Below are 24,470 nucleotides of genomic sequence, written 5' to 3'. Positions count from 1 at the left end.
CCACGACTGGCATATCAAAGGCCGTGGGATGTACTATCCTGTATGTGGGATGGTGCATATAAAATATTTCTTGCTACTAATGGAAAACATATTGCAGGTTTCCTTTGTAAGACTATATGTCAGAATTGCGAAATGTTTGATGTCCAATAGCCGATGATTAATAAATGAATGTTCTCTGGTGTCGTTAAACAACACAATTTGTAACTTTTACACTCTAAACATTACTTTTAGTCATTGTGACTAACACCGAATTTCAAAAGTGATGAGCAAACATTTAATTCATTTACACTTATTTTCGTGCTTATATCCAATTAAGGTTCATGCACGCTTTCTTAGGCACACACCTCAGCTATCTGGGCTGACTGTCCAGGACAGAGATTTTATGGCTAGTTGTTAGTTGTTAGTGAGAGATAACTTTGTGTAGTGGTTTTATACCTACACACCGAGCAATTAAATCTTGCTCTGGGTGGAAGCCGGTACCGAGATACGAACGCAGTGCCTACCAGCCTTATATTCGACAGTGGCTTAACCACTACATCCCCGAGGCCAATGATGAGCAATCGGTTATTTTAATCAATCGCGCTACGAAATTTGGCTTGACAATACACGTGATCGGATATACTTCACAAAGAAAATAATAAATGACCGTATACATATCGTGGGGCAGCAGCTGCCCCGAACGGGTTTAGAATCCACTATTATATAGCATCCATGTGTACTTTACTGCCCCGCCAGTATTAACTTTACAATTTACATGGTAAACATCGTGTCGGTCGCTCTACTTGTTTACTGCCCCTCCAGTATTAACTGTACAATTTACATGGTAAACATCGTGTCGGTCGCTCTACTTGTTTACTGCCCCTCCAGTATTAACTGTACAATTTACATGGTAAACATCGTGTCGGTCGCTCTACTTGTTTACTGCCCCTCCAGTATTAACTGTACAATTTACATGGTAAACATCGTGTCGGTCGCTCTACTTGTTTACTGCCCCTGCAGTATTAACTGTACAATTTACATGGTAAACATCGTGTCGGTCGCTCTACTTGTGTACTGCCCCTCCAGTATTAACTGTACAATTTACATGGTAAACATCGTGTCGGTCGCTCTACTTGTTTACTGCCCCTCCAGTATTAACTGTACAATTTACATGGTAAACATCGTGTCGGTCGCTCTACTTGTTTACTGCCCCTCCAGTATTAACTGTACAATTTACATGGTAAACATCGTGTCGGTCGCTCTACTTGTTTACTGCCCCTGCAGTATTAACTGTACAATTTACATGGTAAACATCGTGTCGGTCGCTCTACTTGTTTACTGCCCCTCCAGTATTAACTGTACAATTTACATGGTAAACATCGTGTCGGTCGCTCTACTTGTTTACTGCCCCTCCAGTATTAACTGTACAATTTACATGGTAAACATCGTGTCGGTCGCTCTACTTGTTTACTGCCCCTGCAGTATTAACTGTACAATTTACATGGTAAACATCGTGTCGGTCGCTCTACTTGTTTACTGCCCCTCCAGTATTAACTGTACAATTTACATGGTAAACATCGTGTCGATCGCTCTACTTGTTTCCAACATTTACATTTACCCCGACTTTGTTTTTATTTTTATACAGTAAATACGCTGGGGCAAAGTCTTTAAAACGTTCACCTAAATGTCGTCGTATTAAGTATTGGAAGAAAACCATATTTCAACATGTATCGCAAAACAACAATATAATAATAATAATAATAATCATAATAATAAACCCATAATAATAGTAAGCGATATATTCAACAATAATTGCTATGCCTTTTGTCACCATGTCTAAATTGCAAGTAAGTCATAAAAGTTTAAGGTGCATCTCTTTAGAAAAGTTGAAAATACATCTCTTTAGAAAAGTTGAAAATACATCTCTTTAGAAAAGTTGAAAATACATCTCTTTAGAAAAGTTGAAAATGCATCTCTTTAGAAAAGTTGAAAATACATCTCTTTAGAAAAGTTGAAAATACATCTCTTTAGAAAAGTTGAAAATACATCTCTTTAAACAAGTTGAAGGAGCATATATTTAGAAAACTTCAACACCAGCAAAAGCCACTGGAATTTGATGTCGTCGAAAAGGAATCCATTTGTGTATTTAATATTGTGTTATGTGCTATCCTGTCTATGGAATGGTGCATAATATAACAACTCCATTGCTACTGACGGAAAAACGTAGCGGGTTTCCTCTCTATGACTATATGTCAGAATTACAGAATGTTTGACATCAAATAGCCGATGATTAATAAATGAATGTGCTCTAGTAGTGTCGTTAAAGAAAGCAAATTTAATATTGAACATACGTCTTTCACAAACTATTGTATAGTGTTAAAACTGCATTAGCCATATGTTTTGGAATTTCGTTGTTTTAATCTTCAGAAATTCATTTTTTCCGGTACTTCTTTCTGGTCTTCGTGGATGTTCTAATCGTTTGAATTTCTTGTTTCTTGTCTTCTTCGTGGGCCTAATATTCATAATGGTTATAATGCTCAAACTGGTTATCATAAAAGTCTGTGTGTCTGATGTTCATAACGGCTATTATAGTATTCTGTGGGTCTAATATTCAGTGTAGTTATTTTAGAGTGTTTTGGATCTAATGTTCATAACGGCTATTATAGTATTGTGTGGGTCCAATGTTCACTGTGGTTATTTTAGAGTGTTTTGGATCTAATGTTTATAACAATGAATTTATAATATCGTGTGTCTATTGTACATAATGGTTATTATAGTATTGAGTGGGTCCAATGTTCATTGTGGTTATTTTAGAGTGTTTTAGATCTAATGTTTATAACAGTGAATTTATAATATCGTGTGTCTAATGTTCATAACGGCTATTATAGTATTCTGTGGGTCTAATATTCAGTGTGGTTATTTTAGAGTGTTTTGGATCTAATGTTCATAACGGCTATTATAGTATTGTGTGGGTCCAATGTTCATTGTGGTTATTTTAGAGTTTTATGGATCTAATGTTCATAACAGTGAATTTATAATAGCGTGTGTCTATTGTACATAATGGTTAATTCAGAATGTTATGTGTTTAATGTTCATAACAGTTGTTTTAGAATTGTGTTAGTCAAATCTTCGTAATGGTTATTTTTAAGTTCTTGGGTGTAATCTTCATAAGGAATAATTGACAATTTGCTGGATCTTATTTTCATAACGTGTATTTCTGAATGCCAAGGGTCTAATCTCTATATTAACGGTTATTTTAGAATCACATTGGTTAAATCAGATAAACAGTTATTTAAGCGTATCATAGGTCTATTATTTCATAGTTTCTCGTTTGTGCAAGCCTTGATTTCATATCGGTTGTCTCAGAATTGCATTGCTCTAAGCAGCCTAATGGTCATTTTCAACACCGTGACTCTAATCTTGAGAACTATTATTTTACAATTGTGTGATCTAGTCTCCACATCAATTTTAGAATTTCATTAATCTTATCTTCATCGTTGTCCTCTTTAGAGAACAATGTCTAGTCTCCTCGGTTATTTTAGAATGTCATTGGTCTGATCGCCATCACTGACCTCTTTAAAGTATAATGTATAGTCTCCACAGTTATGTTATGATTCCATTAGTCTTAATCTTCATCACTGAACTATTTATTTAGAGTATAATGTCTAGTCTCCACGGTTATTTGAGAATGCCATTGGTCTAATCTTCATCACTGACCTCTTTAGAGAACAATGTCTAGTCTCCACGGTTATTTTAGAATTCCATTGGTCCAATCTTCATCACTGACCTCTTTAGAGAACAATGTCTAGTCTCCACGGTTATTTTAGAATTCCATTGGTCTAATCTTCATCGTTGTCCTCTTTAGAGAATATTGCAGACCATGCCAAGCCCTCCAGATCAGTCCCTTTGAAACAGGGCTCGGGAATGAACTCAGATAGAGGCCGTTCAGGTTTGAACTGTAACATTTGTTGTACCACCAGGCGCCTTTGAACCTTTCCGCGCAGTTGCTGCTGCCGTCTGTGTCCAGATCCTTGTCTGTTGTCGTGAAGTTGTACCCACTGTGGCCACTAAAACTGTCACCTGAAAAACAAAGCAGAACTTTTACAAAGATGTAACGTGGGATTGAATTTCAGGAAAGAAATCAGGACAATCGCATGTCGTGTGAACTTCACACTGAGTTAGCGAGGAACCTGTTACGCACACAATCGTGGCATACTCGCAGTCTGGTGGTTAACAGTCAATCGCATGCCGTGTGAATTTCACACTGAGTTAGCGAGGAACCTGTTACGCACACAGTCGTGGCATAATCGCAGTCTGGTGGTTAACAGTCAATCGGCGAGTGAGTCTGAGCAATCGAAAGCCCTAATGGGATATTAGCTATAATGCCATCTTGTAGTTTGTAGCGCCATAGCAGTGTTCGAGATTAAACATTTTGGGCAGTATCCCAATTACTAACATTACAAAATCTGGTATCCCACCTGAAAATTTAGTATCACACTTAAATAAAATTCATAAATAACATCGTGACAAACTTGGACGACACTGTTACTTAACTTCACCAGTAAATGACGACTTTCATTGTTTCAGCGAAAAATAAAAGCATAGGTTTAAAACAAAACCCCAATATTATACCAGTGGGATACTGGGTTATTGAAGTCTGGTATAGAAAATGAAATTCTGGTATCCCCGGGATATCGGGATACCGTTAATCTCGAACACTGCCATAGTACAAACTGCATTTTAGTCCCCATAAATGCCCCAGAAAACCCAATAAAAGGAAAGAAACACATTTCAGACGACACCTCTTTGGTGTATGACGTACCTTTTATTTCAACGTTTGGTCGAGAGACAAGGAAACAAAGAGGAAACTGCAGCGGCAACATATGCTACTCGTACCAATGAAGCAGCAATAGATCACGTATGTGCACTTTCCTATTGACACGGCAGTACATACCAAACCATTTGAGGTATCAGCCCAGGGACAGTGGTTAGGATGGATACGAAACAAAACACACAAAGAAACTCGAGTCCTCAGGAGGCGAGTGGTCTAACGACTGAGCTAAATTATCCCCATGCAGAAAGGACTGTCTAGATAAAATGGTGCATTACGAATATTATGTTTTACCATGTATGATAACATAGCACATTTCGAGAAATAATGAGATACATGTTCCATTAAATTAAAATAGATCATTTCTGTATATGTTTCGGTTCGTGAGAATAACAACTTACAGGCAAATAGTGAACTATCTTCTCTCTGTCTCTGTCTCTGTATCTCTGGCTCTTTCTGTCTCTCTGTCTCTGTCTCTGTCTCTCTCTCTCTGTGTCTCTGTCTCTTTCTGTCTCTGTCTCTGTCTGTCTCTGTCTCTCTCTCTTTCTGTGTGTGTGTGTGTGTGTGTCTATCTATCTCTCTAAGTGTGCATTTCTCGCTATTTGTATGTATGTACTATGTATGTATGTATGTATGTATGTATGTATGTATGTATGTATGTATGTATGTATGTATGTATGTATGTATATATGTATGTATGTATGTATGTATGTATGCCATATATGCATACATGTATGCATGTACGTACGTATACCACAGACTACAAACAAGTTGACGAGGATGTAAACATTGGCAGTACTATCAATAATAAAATACACAAATGTCTGTGGTGCAAATATCACAAAATAATATGAATCATTCATAACAACAAGTTATGTTATATAACACATTCTGCAACATGTTACAGGATCGTCATGTGCAACAGCATATTGCAACAACGCAATCAGGGGTTGAAATGTTCAACTCTCCCATTCATGAATATGCCAGACATTAATACAAAAAGAGACTTTAAACTTTGCAGGGCACAAAGAAATGTTCAAGTCGTACCTGCATCCCCGCTGTATGCTCCAACACTCAGTCTGAAATAGTCCTGCTCTGAAGCCACGGAGAAGTTCTTGTACATAGCGTACCTGGTGTTACCGTCGAAGTCTTCCAAGTCAATTCTCAGATCATAGTAACCCTGGCTGGTAAAACGATGGATGTTTGTGTTTCCTACATAAAACAACAACATACATTAAAACGAATATCTGGGATTTTGTTAAATGAATGCATGAATGAATATACAAATGGATGAATAAGTGAATAAATTAACATTCTGAGAGTACTGCTAAAGCAATACATGTCCCCTACTGTGCCCAAACTGTTTTCGTATCTCCAGAAATTCACGTGCAATACCTATGTGAAAAATGGGTAAATCGCCATGGAAGTTAAACTTGATCTGTAACAGTACATGATAAAAGCAATTTACAAACTTTTAACTCCAACCCAAACAAACATAATTTAAATGTATAGTTATGTTCTGTATTGTATTTCGTCATATCAGACTTTTCCATTAATTAATACATGTATTATTCAAGGTACATTTCAGGTGATTAGTAAAGTGCTCTAAAATGTATGGTGTTAATTAGTCCGCGTTACGAGAGATTTTCGTTTTGGAGGACGCCCTAGAGACCGCTACCTGTTGTCTTGTTCAACGGAATGATGGTGCTCCGTGCTTTTAATCGAGTGTTAACTTTACGAAATAAACTAATTTTCAATAAAATGTATATTGGACGAATTCAATTGTTTCCACCGACTAAACTATCGATCAGTTGGTTATATAAATGCTCATACAGACAGGATGCGGCGCGTACGTGCGGTTCACTGTTGCGGCTGATGCGTATGCAGGTTGTGTTTAGGGCGTATACACCATATATGATTGTTTCATTGCGGCTGATGCGTATGCAGCTTGTGTTTAGGGCGTATACACCATATACGATTGTTTCATTGCGGCTGATGCGTATGCAGCTTGTGTTTAGGGCGTATACACCATATACGATTGTTTCATTGCGGCTGATGCGTATGCAGCTTGTGTTTAGGTCGTATACACCATATACGATTGTTTCATTGCGGCTGATGCGTATGCAGCTTGTGTTTAGGGCGTATACACCATATACGATTGTTTCATTGCGGCTGATGCGTATGCAGCTTGTGTTTAGGGCGTATACACCATATACGGTTGTTTCATTGCGGCTCTCACTGATACTAACGTATTTCGAATTTGATTTGTCTAGACCGCACGCACGCTCCTCGTCCAGTCTATATGAGCGTTAAGGGCATCAGTTTGTGTAGAATTTGATTTGTCTGGACCGCACGCATGCTCCTCGTCCAGTCTATATGAGCGTTAAGGGCATCAGTTTGTGTAGATTGAAAACTGTCTCAAATGCTTGGTCGGGATGCAGCTCAGTTCCAGGGAGTTGCCATGGGTGACAAGCTCCATAGCCCCGTCTGGATTCGTGGTTTGGTTGTCTTCTTTAAAGTATTAGGTTCCCAAGCCTTTTCGCCGGGAAACCTATTGTTGTCGCTAGGATGGTTTATTTTGTTTGTTTTTTTAATTTTTAATCCATCTGTTTTGTTATTTAAAAAAAGAAGAAGTTCAGGACCTATTTGTCAGACATTGTGTAGGTAGATGGGTATACCGGGAGATTGATTATATTAAACAGTTGTGTGTATAAGTTATATATATTCAATCTGATTAAAACTAGCTGTACTGATCTACCAGTAGATCCAACAACATTGCGTAGACTCCCATGTCCAGGTGACATTTCATCTATAAATATCAATTTAAATATTGACCAATTACACTTCGCCTTTTATAGCGTTATTCGGGAGCATACAAATTCTAAAAATATCGGGCGAGACTATTTATGCAATAGGCGAACGTCTTGGTCTGTTTCAACATTCAAAAACTGGGGGGGGGGGGGGGGGGGGGGGGCGAGTGCAGTAATAAACTCTGGATTGTATATTATTATAAACAGATTTTATGGCTTAACCATCACGTTTTTTTTTTTTGTCTTGAAATGAATGTTATATAAATTTTTATATTGAAATTAGTTTCTGGCATACTTTGTAATTCACCGGAATCATTTCGTATACCTACGGCATAATCCCGAATGTTTACAAATTCTTTTCAAATCACTGGCATGATTTTTCAAGTAAGGTTTTGATTGGTCGAATGAAAGGTCAGCTAGACATGAGCTCCAACGGGGTGCTGTTAGATCCACAGGTAATAGTAATTAACCAGTGGAGCTAATTTTAATTATATTGATATGTATTGACCTAAATTATGTACAATTGTTTATTTAAAACAATTCTTCAGCCGTCTGTTTTGTCATTATGTAACAAACGATCTGGGTCCATATAGCTGGGACATCAAATGCCGTTTTATAAGCTGTCCGTTCGATATAAACTATTCTGTTGTTGTTGCTAGGGGCAACCCGTGGGTCTCAGACTTGTTCGGTGTCTTCTCTCACTTTCTATTGTCAATATAATCATGTGTCAGACACCCAGTAGTTTATAATGTGCCGAGGTGTCTCAGACTTGTTCGGTGTCTTCTCTCACTTTCTATTGTCAATATAATCATGTGTCAGACACCCAGTAGTTTATAATGTGCTGAGGTGTCTCAGACTTGTTCGGTGTCTTCTCTCACTTTCTATTGTCAATATAATCATATGTCAGACACCCAGTAGTTTATAATATGCCGAGGTGTCTCAGACTTGTTCGGTGTCTTCTCTCACTTTCTATTGTCAATATAATCATGTGTCAGACACCCAGTAGTTTATAATGTGCCGAGGTGTCTCAGACTTGTTCGGTGTCTTCTCTCACTTTCTATTGTCAATATAATCATGTGTCAGACACCCAGTAGTTTATAATGTGCCGAGGTGTCTCAGACTTGTTCGGTGTCTTCTCTCACTTTCTATTGTCAATATAATCATGTGTCAGACACCCAGTAGTTTATAATGTGCTGAGGTGTCTCAGACTTGTTCGGTGTCTTCTCTCACTTTCTATTGTCAATATAATCATGTGTCAGACACCCAGTAGTTTATAATGTGCCGAGGTGTCTCAGACTTGTTCGGTGTCTTCTCTCACTTTCTATTGTCAATATAATCATGTGTCAGACACCCAGTAGTTTATAATGTGCCGAGGTGTCTCAGACTTGTTCGATGTCTTCTCTCACTTTCTATTGTCAATATAATCATGTGTCAGACACCCAGTAGTTTATAATGTGCCGAGGTGTCTCAGACTTGTTTGGTGTCTTCTCTCACTTTCTATTGTCAATATAATCATGTGTCAGACACCCAGTAGTTTATAATGTGCCGAGGTGTCTCAGACTTGTTCGGTGTCTTCTCTCACTTTCTATTGTCAATATAATCATGTGTCAGACACCCAGTAGTTTATAATGTGCCGAGGTGTCTCAGACCGGTGTCTTCTCTCACTTTCTATTGTCAATATAATCATGTGTCAGACACCCAGTAGTTTATAATGTGCCGAGGTGTCTCAGACTTGTTCGGTGTCTTCTCTCACTTTCTATTGTCAATATAATCATGTGTCAGACACCCAGTAGTTTATAATGTGCCGAGGTGTCTCAGACTTGTTCGGTGTCTTCTCTCACTTTCTATTGTCAATATAATCATGTGTCAGACACCCAGTAGTTTATAATGTGCCGAGGTGTCTCAGACTTGTTCGTGTCTTCTCTCACTTTCTATTGTCAATATAATCATGTGTCAGTAGTTTATAATTGCCGAGGTGTCTCACTTGTTCGATGTCTTCTCTATTGTCAATATAATCATGTGTCAGACACCCAGTAGTTTATAATGTGCCGAGGTGTCTCAGACTTGTTCGGTGTCTTCTCTCACTTTCTATTGTCAATATAATCATGTGTCAGACACCCAGTAGTTTATAATGTGCCGAGGTGTCTCAGACTTGTTCGATGTCTTCTCTCACTTTCTATTGTCAATATAATCATGTGTCAGACACCCAGTAGTTTATAATGTGCCGAGGTGTCTCAGACTTGTTCGATGTCTTCTCTCACTTTCTATTGTCAATATAATCATGTGTCAGACACCCAGTAGTTTATAATGTGCCGAGGTGTCTCAGACTTGTTCGGTGTCTTCTCTCACTTTCTATTGTCAATATAATCATGTGTCAGACACCCAGTAGTTTATAATGTGCCGAGGTGTCTCAGACTTGTTCGGTGTCTTCTCTCACTTTCTATTGTCAATATAATCATGTGTCAGACACCCAGTAGTTTATAATGTGCCGAGGTGTCTCAGACTTGTTCGGTGTCTTCTCTCACTTTCTATTGTCAATATAATCATGTGTCAGACACCCAGTAGTTTATAATGTGCCGAGGTGTCTCAGACTTGTTCGGTGTCTTCTCTCACTTTCTATTGTCAATATAATCATGTGTCAGACACCCAGTAGTTTATAATGTGCCGAGGTGTCTCAGACTTGTTCGATGTCTTCTCTCACTTTCTATTGTCAATATAATCATGTGTCAGACACCCAGTAGTTTATAATGTGCCGAGGTGTCTCAGACTTGTTCGGTGTCTTCTCTCACTTTCTATTGTCAATATAATCATGTGTCAGACACCCAGTAGTTTATAATGTGCCGAGGTGTCTCAGACTTGTTCGATGTCTTCTCTCACTTTCTATTGTCAATATAATCATGTGTCAGACACCCAGTAGTTTATAATGTGCCGAGGTGTCTCAGACTTGTTTGGTGTCTTCTCTCACTTTCTATTGTCAATATAATCATGTGTCAGACACCCAGTAGTTTATAATGTGCCGAGGTGTCTCAGACTTGTTCGATGTCTTCTCTCACTTTCTATTGTCAATATAATCATGTGTCAGACACCCAGTAGTTTATAATGTGCCGAGGTGTCTCAGACTTGTTCGGTGTCTTCTCTCACTTTCTATTGTCAATATAATCATGTGTGAGACACCCAGTAGTTTATAATGTGCTGAGGTGTCTCAGACTTGTTCGGTGTCTTCTCTCACTTTCTATTGTCAATATAATCATGTGTGAGACACCCAGTAGTTTATAATGTGCCGAGGTGTCTCAGACTTGTTCGATGTCTTCTCTCACTTTCTATTGTCAATATAATCATGTGTCAGACACCCAGTAGTTTATAATGTGCCGAGGTGTCTCAGACTTGTTCGATGTCTTCTCTCACTTTCTATTGTCAATATAATCATGTGTCAGACACCCAGTAGTTTATAATGTGCCGAGGTGTCTCAGACTTGTTCGATGTCTTCTCTCACTTTCTATTGTCAATATAATCATGTGTCAGACACCCAGTAGTTTATAATGTGCCGAGGTGTCTCAGACTTGTTCGGTGTCTTCTCTCACTTTCTATTGTCAATATAATCATGTGTCAGACACCCAGTAGTTTATAATGTGCCGAGGTGTCTCAGACTTGTTCGATGTCTTCTCTCACTTTCTATTGTCAATATAATCATGTGTCAGACACCCAGTAGTTTATAATGTGCCGAGGTGTCTCAGACTTGTTCGGTGTCTTCTCTCACTTTCTATTGTCAATATAATCATGTGTCAGACACCCAGTAGTTTATAATGTGCCGAGGTGTCTCAGACTTGTTTGGTGTCTTCTCTCACTTTCTATTGTCAATATAATCATGTGTCAGACACCCAGTAGTTTATAATGTGCCGAGGTGTCTCAGACTTGTTCGGTGTCTTCACTTTCTATTGTCAATATAATCATGTGTCAGACACCCAGTAGTTTATAATGTGCCGAGGTGTCTCAGACTTGTTTGGTGTCTTCTCTCACTTTCTATTGTCAATATAATCATGTGTCAAACACCCAGTAGTTTATAATGTGCCGAGGTGTCTCAGACTTGTTCGGTGTCTTCTCTCACTTTCTATTGTCAATATAATCATGTGTCAGACACCCAGTAGTTTATAATATGCCGAGGTGTCTCAGACTTGTTCGGTGTCTTCTCTTACTTTCTATTGTCAATATAATCATGTGTCAAACACCCAGTAGTTTATAATATGCCGAGGTGTCTCAGACTTGTTTGGTGTCTTCTCTCACTTTCTATTGTCAATATAATCATGTGTCAGACACCCAGTAGTTTATAATATGCCGAGGTGTCTCAGACTTGTTTGGTGTCTTCTCTCACTTTCTATTGTCAATATAATCATGTGTCAGACACCCAGTAGTTTATAATGTGTTTTTAATATACATGTCGTTAAGCACACATTCCTTTCCTTTCTTTTTAGCGATCGACAGCTCTGCAGAAAGACAAATCACATCTCCGTGCAATACAGAATGACCAGATATTTGGATCTGCATTTTTGTCGCCTTAATGATATTGTTTGACATTGTTGTTGCCTTAATGATATTGGTTGACATTGTTGTCGCCTTTACGACATTGTTTGACATTGTCGCCTTTATCACCTTGTTTGACATTGTTGTCGCCTTTATATTGTTTGACATTGTTGTCGCCTTTATGACATTGCTTGACATTTGTGTCGCCTTTATCACCTTGTTTGACATTGTTGTCGCCTTTATGACATTGATTAACATTGTTGTCGTCTTTATGACATTGTTTGACATTGTTGTCACCTTTATGACATCGATAGAAGTGTCGCCTTTATGACATTGATTGACATTGTTGTCACTATTTACGTCCACATAATAACATTCAATTGTTGCAAACACAGAGCAGTGTATTGCCGAGAATGTGCCCAAATTTGGTGGACAGAAAATAGCTGAAATGGGATTGTCTCACTCAATAATAGCAGTGAATATTGTGTATACACTTTGCTCTAGACAGAACATCGCATACCATGGCCTTTGGTATATCAGTCGTGCGGCAGTAGTTGGGGCGAGAAAACGTGTAAAACATGAGTACATTGTAATGTACTGATCGTGTTTACTTACCTAACCAAAACTCATTGTTCAAGTCTCCAAATCCGATTTTGTATTCATTCCAGGTTCTGAAGAAATCTTCAGATCCGTCCGTCCGTCGCTGGATGACCTAAATTGAAGTTTGTTGCCGTATTTGGGGTAAACAAGATGACGTAAAATTATAAAACACTTCTATTTATTTAACATGGACAAAGAAAGGTGGCTGAAAGACAGGACACATACTTGCCATGTTCGTTTGATGCGTTAAATGTAATTTAACACTACAAATTAACAAGATAGATTTTATAATAAAGGTTTCAATAATAAAATATCGATATAGAACTGCTATCTTATCTTCTCAGATCACCAACTAGCATTAGTATGACGTCGTAATATTATATTAAAAATAACGTGATAGTCCGTTGAGCTGTCTTTCCTGGGACAGTTCTTCCCTGTATATCTATAGATGTGAGCAAATCGTATCAACAAGAAAATATATAGCATGGTAGGCAGATACGTAGGTATGTAGTTAGCTGGCAACCTACATGTATATATATATATATATATATATATATATATATATATATATATATATATATATATATATATATATATATGTGTGTGTGTGTGTGTCGTTGTGTGTTTGTGTGTGTTTGTGCGTGTGTCTGTGTGTACATGTGTGTGTGTATGTGTGTGTGTGTTTGTGCGTGTATGTAAGTGTATCTCTGTGTGTATGTGTGTTTGTGCGTGTGCGTGTGTGTGTATGTCTGTGTTTCTTTATGTGTGTGTGTCGTGTATGAGTGTGTGTTTGTGTGTGTGTCGTGCGTGTGTGTGTATGTGTGTGTGTGTCGTGTTTGTGTGTGTGTGTGTGTGTGTGTATATGTGTGTGTGTGCGTGTATATGTGTATGTGTGTGTATGTGCGCGTGTGTGTATGTGTGTATGTGTATCGTGTGTGCGTGTGTGTGTGTTTGTGCGTATGTGTGTGTGTGTGTGTGATTGTGGGTGTGTGTCGTGTGAGTGTGTGTCGTGTGCTTGTGTGTGCCGTGTGTGTATGTGTATGTGTGTATGTGCGTGTTAGTATATATATATATATATATATATATATATGTGTGTGTGTGTGTGTGTGTGCGCGTGTGTGTATGTCTGTGTGTATGTTAGTGTTTGTGTTTGTGTGTCGTTATGTGTGTGTGTGTCGTGTGTGTGTGTTTGTATGTGTGTGCGTATGTGTATGTGTGTGTGTATGTGTGTGGGTGTGGGTGTCTTTGTGTGTGTATGTGTGTATGTTTGTGTGTGTATGCGTGTCTGTGTATATGTATGTCTGAGTGTGTATGTGCATGTGTCGTGTGTGTGTACGTGTGCGTGCCGTGTGTGTGTCGTGTATGTGTGTGTGTATGTGTGGTGTGTATGTGTGGTGTGTATGTGTGTGTATGTGTGTGTGTGTGTATGTGCCGTGTGTGTTTGTGTGTGTATGTGTGTATATGTGTGTGTGTGTACGTGTGGTGGGTGTGTATGTGTGTGTGTGTCGTGTGTGTTTGTGTGTCTCTGTGTGTGTGTGTATGTGTGTGTGTGTGCTGTGTGTGTGTGTCTGTGTGTGTGTGTGTGCGATGTATGAGTGTGTGTCGCGTGTGTGTATGTATATGTGTGTGTATGCATGTGTGTGTATGTGTGTGTATCGTGCGTGTGTGTGCTTGTGCGTCTGTGTGTATGTGTCTGTTTGTGTGTGTCTGTGTGTGCGTGTGTGGCTGTGTCTGTATGTGTGTGTTTGTGTGTGTGTGTGTGTGTGTGTTTGTGTATGTTTGTGTGTATGTGTGTGTGTCTGTGTGTGCCTGTGTGTGTGTATGTGTGTGTATGTGTGTGTGTGTTTGTCTGTGTATGTATGTGTGTGTGGTGTGTGTGTGGTGTGTGGGTATGTATGTGTGTGTGTTAGTGTGTGTGTGTATGTGTATGCGTGTGTTTGTGTGTGTGTATTAATGTGTGTGTATGTGTGTGTGCGTGTATGTGTATGTGTTAGTGTGTGTGTTAGTGTGTTAGTGTGTGTGTGTGTGTGTGTGTGTGTGTGTGTGTGTGTGTGTGTGTGTGTTTGTGTGTACTGACTTTTCTGCAATCTGTGAATTACTGGAATGACTACTTATTAGCGAGCCTTTATCAGTGGATATTCCTCGAGAGAAGTCGACATAGATATAAACAGGCAGACAGATAGTTTCAGCAATATGAAAATTCCTTGAATGACATACTTACTAGCCAACCTTCTTCGGTGGATATTTCACACCAGACGTTGATAGTTTCACCGGTATCAAGTGGATAAATTCTCTTAACTCCACTGGTGTCCTCGCCATTCATCATGACGTCAAAGCAGTCAGAGGGGAGATGGTTAACAGCATCTAGGAAATAAAGTATCCAAACAGTAGCAGTTGGCATTAGATATGTTTTCATTTCCATTAAGGTCTATTTCGATTTGTAAAAAGATGCCTATCCAAATGTACTAGCATACCCATCGTCTGTATTTAAATGTAGTCTTGTATTTACCAACACTAGCATACTTACAGTCTGTATTCAAATGTAGTCTTGTATTTACCAACACTAGCATACTTACAGTCTGTATTCAATTGTAGTCTTGTATTTACCAACACTAGCATACTTACAGTCTGTATTCAAATGTAGTCTTGTATTTACCAACACTAGCATACTTACAGTCTGTATTCAAATGTAGTCTTGTATTTACCAACACTAGCATACTTACAGTCTGTATTCAAATGTAGTCTTGTATTTACCAACACTAGCATACTTACAGTCTGTATTCAAATGTAGTCTTGTATTTACCAACACTAGCATACTTACAGTCTGTATTCAAATGTAGTCTTGTATTTACCAACACTAGCATACTTACAGTCTGTATTCAAATGTAGTCTTGTATTTACCAACACTAGCATACTTACAGTCTGTATTCAAATGTAGTCTTGTATTTACCAACACTAGCATACTTACAGTCTGTATTCAAATGTAGTCTTGTATTTACCAACACTAGCATACTTACAGTCTGTATTCAAATGTAGTCTTGTATTTACCAACACTAGCATACTTACAGTCTGTATTCAAATGTAGTCTTGTATTTACCAACACTAGCATACTTACAGTCTGTATCCAAATGTAGTCTTGTATTTACCAACACTAGCATACTTACAGTCTGCATTCAAATGTAGTCTTGTATTTACCAACACTAGCATACTTACAGTCTGTATTCAAATGTAGTCTTGTATTTACCAACACTAGCATACGTAAGCTGTGGTCACATAGCCGTTAGTGGACGTAGTGATCCGTAGGATAGATTACCGTGGGTCAAACGTGGTGTAAGTATGTTAAACTACGTTCAAATACGTTACGGTACGGCATGTTTTGGTTGATGAGCCACCGAAGGATACGGATAAATACGTTAAAGTAAGGTACACCACGTTAAAGTAAGATAAACTACGCTAGACTACGCTAGTTAGAGTCCGGCTTGCCCACGGACAAGTACGGAGTGGTACGTAAGAGAAAGCTCGAGTACGGTAGACTACGGTAGCATGTACGCTATACTACGCTAGAATACGCTAGACTACACTAAAGAAGGTCCAACTACATTATATTTAGCAACTACCCACGAAATCTAAAATCCTGCACGCGGCGTGGAACGGCCATTGTGCGCTTGTTTTTCAAACAGATCAAAGTACGCTAGACTATGCTAGAGTACGGTTGAGTACGTTAAGAAGTACGTTATACTACGTTATACTTCACCACAGTACATTAGCCTCACGGATGCAAATTCCGCCTCTAACGTACCGCTCTTTTGAACATGTCCAAAAATTAAATCGGACATCACGGCTCACCCAAGTTAATACCAAGTTAGCATCAAGGACAAATATGGTACGGTACGGATGCCGGTACGTTCAACTACATTCAGCTAAGTTAAACTACTTTCAACTACGTTAGCCTCCACTACGTTCAACTACGTCCACTAACGGCTATGTGACCACGGCTTTACAGTTTGTATTCAAATGTAGTCTTGTATTTACCAACACTAGCATACTTACCATATGTATTAAAATACTTATGGTCTGTATTCAAATGTAGTCTTGTATTTACCAACACTAGCATACTTATGGTCTGTATTCAAATGCAGTCTTGTATTTACGAACTCTAGCATACGTATGGTCTGTATTCAAATGCAGTCTTGTGTTTTCCAACACTAGCTTACTTACAGTCTGTATTCAAATGTAGTCTTGTATTTACCAACACTAGCATACGTACCCTATGTATTCAAATACTTATGGTCTGTATTCAAATGTAGTATTGTATTTACCAACACTAGTATACTTATGGTCTGTATTCAAATGTAGTATTGTATTCACCAACACTAGTATACTTATGGTCTGTATACAAATGTAGTATTGTATTTGCCAACACTAGTATACTTATGGTCTGTATTCAAATGTAGTCTTGTATTTGCCAACATTATTATACTTATGGTCTGTATTCAAATGTAGTCTTGTATTTGCCAACACTAGTATACTTATGGTCTGTATTCAAATGTAGTCTTGTATTTGCCAACACTAGTATACTTATGGTCTGTATTCAAATGTAGTCTTGTATTTGCCAACACTAGTATACTTATGGTCTGTATTCAAATGTAGTCTTGCATTTACCAACACTAGCATATTTAGAGTCTGCATTCAAATGTAGTCTTGTATTTACTAACACTAGGATACTCACCGGCTGTATCCAAATGTATTTTATTTATCAACACTAGGATACTCACCGGCTGTATCCAAATGTTGTATTTTATTTACCAACACTAGTATACTTACAGTCTGTATTCAAATGTAGTCTTGTATTTACCAACACTAGCATACTTACAGTCTGTATTCAAATGTAGTCTTGTATTTACCAACACTAACATACTTACAGTCTGTATTCAAATGCAGTCTTGTATTTACCAACACTAGCATACTTACTGTCTGTATTTAAATGTAGTCTTGTATTTACCAACACTAGTATACCTACAGTCTGTATTCAAATGTAGTCTTGCATTTACCAACACTAGCATACTTACAGTCTGTATTCAAATGTAGTCTTGTATTTACCAACACTAGCATACGTATGGTCTGTATTCAAATGTACTCTTGTATTTGCCAACACTAACATACTTACAGTCTGTATTCAAATGTAGTCTTGTATTTACCAACACTAGCATACTTACAGTCTGTATTCAAATGTAGTCTTGTATTTACCAACACTAGCATACTTACAGTCTGTATTCAAATGTAGTCTTGTATTTGCCAACACTAACATACTTACAGTCTGTATTCAAATGTAGTCTTGTATTTACCAACACTAGCATCCGTACTGTCTGTATCCAAATGTAGTCTTGTATTTACCAACACTAGCATACTTACAGTCTGTATTCAAATGTAGTCTTGTATTTGCCAACACTAACATACTTACAGTCTGTATTCAAATGTAGTCTTGTATTTACCAAAACTAGCATACTTACTGTCTGTATCCAAATGTAGTCTTGTATTTACCAACACTAGCATACTTACAGTCTGTATTCAAATGTAGTCTTGTATTTGCCAACACTAACATACTTACTGTCTGTATCCAAATGTAGTCGTGTATTTACTAACACTAGCATACTTACAGTCTGTATTCAAAGGTAGTCTTGTATTTACCAACACTAGCATACTTACAGTCTGTATTCAAATGTAGTCTTGTATTTATTATCACTAACATATGTATGGTCTGTATTTAAATGTAGTCTTGTATTTGCCAACACTAACATACTTACTGTCTGCATCCAAATACAGTGTTGTATTTACTAACACTAGGATACTCACCGGCTGTATCCAAATGTTGTCTTGTATTTACCAACACTAGCATTCTGTATTCAAATGTTGATTTGTATTTATCAACATTAGCATACTTACCGGCTGTATTCAAATGTAGTCTTGCATTTACCAACTCTGGCATACGTATGGTCTGCATTCAAATGTAGTCTTGTAGTTACCAACACTAGCATACTTACAGTCTGTATTCAAATGTAGTCTTGTATTTACCATCACTAACATACGTATGGTCTGTATTTAAATGTAGTCTTGTATCTACCAACACTAGCATACTTACAGTCTGCATTCAAATGTAGTCTTGTATTTACCAACACTAGCATACTTACAGTCTGTATTCAAATGTAGTCTTGTATTTACCATCACTAACATACGTATGGTCTGTATTTAAATGTAGTCTTGTATCTACCAACACTAGCATACTTACAGTCTGCATTCAAATGTAGTCTTGTATCTACCAACACTAGCATACTTACAGTCTGCATTCAAATGTAGTCTTGTAGTTACCAACACTAGCATACTTACAGTCTGTATTCAAATGTAGTCTTGTATTTACCATCACTAACATACGTATGGTCTGTATTTAAATGTAGTCTTGTATCTACCAACACTAGTATACTTACCGTCTGTACCAAAATGTCGTCTTGTATTTACCAACACTAGCATACTTACCGTACGCCTGTGTTCCATTATTTTGCTCAAACGCCATTGAAACAAATCTTTGGTTGTACATAGAACACACGCTGTTTTTTTCAGAATTGAAGAAAAATCCCTCACAGCTGGCGTCGCATTTATTGGAGCATTCTACCAAGTTGGAATAGTTTAATTCCTTTGTGGGAACTGCTTTAGGTTTCAGGTTTTGATGCAACGGAGACATTCTGAAACGTCTTTCACCACAACTATTTTCAGCAGACGAACAAATAATCATGCTGAATAATACTACTAAAATAACAAGCATGTTTCTTTTGGGATGCAGATGTAGCCACTAGAAGCATACGAGTCCGTTTGAATCGTATTTCTCTATCGCTGTGGTTTTGGTAACAACGATTGTCAGTCAGTAGAACCTGACTTAATCAAATTAATGAACACATTCAAGTGTCAAGTTATTTGGTTGGGACCGAGAAAGCAGTACTTGTATCCTTACCCACGAGTGATGTCTATTGATCTGTAGAGATAGAGATCGATAGCAAAGGGTTTTTTTATTCACTTTCCGATATGAATAATAGTGCGCGAGACTCAACCAACTGGGGAAGCTCATCCCAACTAGGGACCCTGTAGGGGCACAGTGTATGGCTAACCAATGGAGAACAGAGTTAGGAATAACAGTACGCGAGACTCAACAAACTGGGGAAGCTCATCCCCACTAGGGACCCTGTAGGGGCACAGTGTATGGCTCACCAATGGAGAACAGAGTTAGGAATAACAGTACGCGAGACTCAACAAACTGGGGAAGCTCATCCCCACTAGGGACCCTGTAGGGGCACAGTGTATGGCTCACCTATGGAGAACAGAGTTAGGAATAACAGTACGCGAGACTCAACAAACTGGGGAAGCTCCTCCCCACTGGTACACAACGAGCACGAAACTCAGCAAACTTGTCAGAATAACTAATTGTAATGTAGTAAATATTTTAATAATCAAAGTTGTCAGAATACCTAATTGTAACGTAGTAAATATTTTAATAATCAAACTTGTCAGAATAACCAATGGTAATTTAGTAAATATTTTAATAATCAAACTTGTCAGAATAACTAATGGTAATGTTGTAAATATTTTAATAATCAAACTTGTCAGAATAACCAATAGTAATGTAGTAAATATTTTAATAATGAAACTTGTCAGAATAACTAATTGTAATGCCAGAATAACTAATAGTAATGCAATAAATATTTTAATAATCAAACTTGTCAGAATAACTAATAGTAATGTAGTAAATATTTCAGTAACTTTTCAGACTAATTAATAGTAATGCAATAAATATTTTAATAATCAAACTTGTCAGAATAACTAATAGTAATGCGATAAATATTTTAATAACTTTTCAGTGTAATTAATAGTAATGCAATAAATATTTTAATAATCAAACTTGTCAGAGTAATTAGTAAAAGATTTCTTCCAGTAATACTGTTTAATATACGTAGCAAGGATATCAGAATAGAATGGATATTGCGAACTAAAGTGAAATTCGTTTTCAGTGCTATTAGTGTCAGAAAGACTGCAGATTCTATGTTCACGTTCAATACATGCAACAGTAAGGTTCTGTGATAAATAGTACTAGAGACTGCTATTATTAGATAAGTGCTTATAAATTAAATATTTAAAGAAACTGACAGAACAGCATACATTTCTTGAAGAAATCAATCTCTTAAACGAAATGTTTACAGAACATAATATGGTGAAGCTTTTCAATACCCAGTGATTTGGTGAATCCTCTAGTATCTAAATGATAGACTCGGTTTAAATAGGCTAACATATAGCACTTTAAAACACTGTTCACATAAGTTCATTCTGTTAGGTTATACTTGTGCTCAAAATGTCAGTGTGTTCACATGAATGATAGACTCGGTTTAAATAGGCTAACATATAGCACTTTAAAACACTGTTCACATAAGTTCATTCTGTTAGGTTATACTTGTGCTCAAAATGTCAGTGTGTTCACATGAATGATAGACTCGGTTTAAATAGGCTAACATATAGCACTTTAAAACACTGTTCACATAAGTTCATTCTGTTAGGTTATACTTGTGCTCAAAATGTCAGTGTGTTCACATGAATGATAGACTCGGTTTAAATAGGCTAACATATAGCACTTTAAAACACTGTTCACATAAGTTCATTCTGTTAGGTTATACTTGTGCTCAAAATGTCAGTGTGTTCACATGAATGATAGACTCGGTTTAAATAGGCTAACATATAGCACTTTAAAACACTGTTCACATAAGTTCATTCTGTTAGGTTATACTTGTGCTCAAAATGTCAGTGTGTTCACATGAATGATAGACTCGGTTTAAATAGGCTAACATATAGCACTTTAAAACACTGTTCACATAAGTTCATTCTGTTAGGTTATACTTGTGCTCAAAATGTCAGTGTGTTCACATGAATGATAGACTGGGTTTAAATAGGCTAACATATAGCACTTTAAAACACTGTTCACATAAGTTCATTCTGTTAGGTTATACTTGTGCTCAAAATGTCAGTGTGTTGACACTGGCTAGTATATTGGTTCATTCTCAATGTGCAGTACATAATTAATTTTAAGACTTATTATAACTGAGATTTCTGTATGTGTGTCATTTTAAGTAATCCCGTTTTGTTATTTCAGGGTCTTTGTGAGTGTGTGCATTTGTCTACTCTTGTTATACTACTGTCCAGGCTACTGTATCTACGTGTTTCCTCATTTACACCACAAGCGTGTAAACAATGTTTTGTTAGGATGCATATATAGGAAGTCTTGTTAGAATATTGTAACTTAAAACAACTCCTAATTAAAATTATACCTCGTGATAGTTTTGCTTATTACATAAGGAAGGACATGTTTCATTTAACGACGCACTCGACACATTTTGTTTATAGTTATATGTCATCGGACATATGGTTAACGACCATACAGATATTGAGAGAGGACACCCGCTGTCGCCACTTCATGGGCTACTCTTTCCAATTAGCAGTAAGGGATCTTTTATATGCACCATCCCACATGCTGGATAGTACATACCACGACCTTTGTTACACTAGTCCATCAGGCCAGGGGGTCCACCGGTACCAGAGAGCTGACCAAGGTGTTTTGGTATCGTTAGAAAGGTATACATCCCAGGAGTTCATTTCTGCCTGATAGCAAGCTGGACGTAGTAGCATAAGCGTTGTATGCCACTGTAATCCCCCCCCCCCCCTGCTTATTCAGTGATGTATAACGAACTGCGTATTGTAATTAAGGTAAGAATTGTGTACATTAATATATTAAGGGGACATACATAAAGTATGCCCAGGGGTGAGGGAGGTGGGGTGGGGGTGGTTTGTGGATATGGTTCGCAAAGACATTAAAGGGGAGACAAGTTTGCTTACAAAGTACTCACCTAAAAATAAACTAATATGTTGTAAAGTAGGATCTGGTGTGCTTCCTCGGGATTCAGTAGCTGCTGTTATGGATGCTCAACAATATAACTGAGGTGTAAGGATACACAGATGAAGGGTCCACGGGAAGAACCTACGATGTCACGGTCACAGTAACCCAATGCAATAAAATATATAATTATGGTAGGCCAGTAACTGTTGTTGGTAAACACTTCTTGTTTGGTATAAATATTTCACAATTTCATTACTAGTTGTAAACTTTAAAAATCAATTATCTTAAAATGTGAAAAGAGTGACATCTTATGTTATTCCCGTGGACCCTTCATTTATTTGAAGCACTCTTGCATTTGGCATGGAGAGGTTTCATGCCATTGATGCTAGAACATCATTAAAATCACATTGCCACAATTATAGCAGGTCTAAAAGTCATTAGAGACTTCTATGATGAACTAACACCATATGTCTTCAAAAATACCATGGCTAATCAACAGCTGAATCATCTTCTCTATTACGTCTCAAAGTATATGCATTTTCTGAGAACGGCCAATGGGTTAGCTACATGGACATGATAGGAGACATTGCACTGAGGCTGATTGATTGCAAACATATTTTATTGTACAAAGAACAAAAGAATTGGGCACACGGCTGATACGAGCATCGCGAGAAGGTGATTGGAACCTACCTATGACTTTAGTATGTTCACTCATCCCATAGTGCTTACCTATGACGTATTGATCTATGCACGTTATTTGGTTGCATATTATACAGAGATGTCTCAGCTACCAAGAAATTATCCCGATGTTCAAAAACTTTTATCGAAGGTGCATTCTGTCCAGATAGTACAGACACTTCCATGTTGAAAATACCAGTTGATCAGACATGTGGAGAAACTGTCACTAAGGACACCAAAACACCATGCTGAACCTGCCGTTTTAGTCTGAAATAGTGCCAGTAAGTCGGTACTACCTGACTGATGAATATTAGAGTGGATATATTAGAATATTCTATGATATGCTGGGCTTGAGCCAGAGTGATCTTCATAAGGCAGAAGTGAGCAATCGGTGTATAAAGAAAGATGAGCACTCAGTTGCATCAATAGTGGGTGTCATATATGATTTTATGAGTCTTTTTCAAGAATCATTTGATTTACAAAACATCTTTAATGTTACTCTAACTCCAAAGGACATTGCTGATGACATATCTATCAAGGTACAGCATCTTGCCAGTGATCCTCCATCAGTAACATTCCATGACCCTCTCCCAAAAGCTGTGTTAAAAACATTCACCCATACCAATATAGGATCAAAAATCAAGACAAATGGTCAGACAATGATGCTCAGATCAACAACAAACTTGTTTAGTACCTTGATCTTAATGGCACAGACACGAGATATTGAAATGAGGGATGAGAAAAGTTCTCGAATATCCTCTTGGCCCTCTTACCTGGTCTAGCTACTGCTGATGGGATGTTAAGCAAGACTAGCAAATCTGTTCTGGCGAAGAATGCAGCACTGCCAGAAACAATTCCAAGACATTCAGTTTGCATAATTGATGAAATTTTACGTGTGAATAAAATAAAAGGAGAACGCAAAACCTTTGGTGAAATGTCCTCGTCCATCTTGTTCATAGCACTCCATGAAGCATCAACTGCAAATAGTGAACGCATTGACATCGTGACATGGTGTATACCGGGATACTTCTATCAAATGCTTGGGCAGCTAATGTGAGGTCAAAATAGTGACCTACAATACAAGAATATCACATCCAGACAAACAGTAGTCCAGTGGCGAAAGTGTCTT

At 37.7% G+C, this 24,470-nt stretch overlaps 1 protein-coding gene across 1 annotated transcript; it reads right to left on the bottom strand.

The window, feature by feature from the left end:
- Positions 1-74: 74 nt before the first annotated feature.
- On the bottom strand, positions 75-19,670 carry LOC121385754 (techylectin-5A-like). The gene is made up of 5 exons (XM_041516525.1): positions 19,270-19,670; positions 14,960-15,102; positions 12,754-12,850; positions 5,858-6,022; positions 75-4,059 (listed from the first exon to the last, which is right to left on the bottom strand). Exons 1-5 carry the CDS (start codon positions 19,553-19,555, stop codon positions 3,803-3,805), a joined length of 948 nt encoding a protein of 315 aa, XP_041372459.1. The 5' UTR covers positions 19,556-19,670; the 3' UTR covers positions 75-3,802.
- Between the last annotated feature and the right edge of the window lie 4,800 nt (positions 19,671-24,470).

The sequence above is a fragment of the Gigantopelta aegis genome, chromosome 12 (assembly GCF_016097555.1).
Source record: "Gigantopelta aegis isolate Gae_Host chromosome 12, Gae_host_genome, whole genome shotgun sequence".
Taxonomy (NCBI): domain Eukaryota; kingdom Metazoa; phylum Mollusca; class Gastropoda; order Neomphalida; family Peltospiridae; genus Gigantopelta; species Gigantopelta aegis.
This window is presented reverse-complemented; position numbering and strand designations above follow the sequence as displayed.

Coding starts and splice junctions, on each gene's coding strand:
- LOC121385754 (XM_041516525.1), bottom strand. CDS start 19,555: ATGCTTGTTATTTTAGTAGTATTATTCAGCATGATTATTTGTTCGTCT. Junction 6,023..12,753: donor GAACAATGAGTTTTGGTTAG/GTAAGTAAACAC, acceptor TGTTTTATGTAG/GAAACACAAACATCCATCGT. Junction 4,060..5,857: donor AGCATACAGCGGGGATGCAG/GTACGACTTGAA, acceptor TTTGTTTTTCAG/GTGACAGTTTTAGTGGCCAC.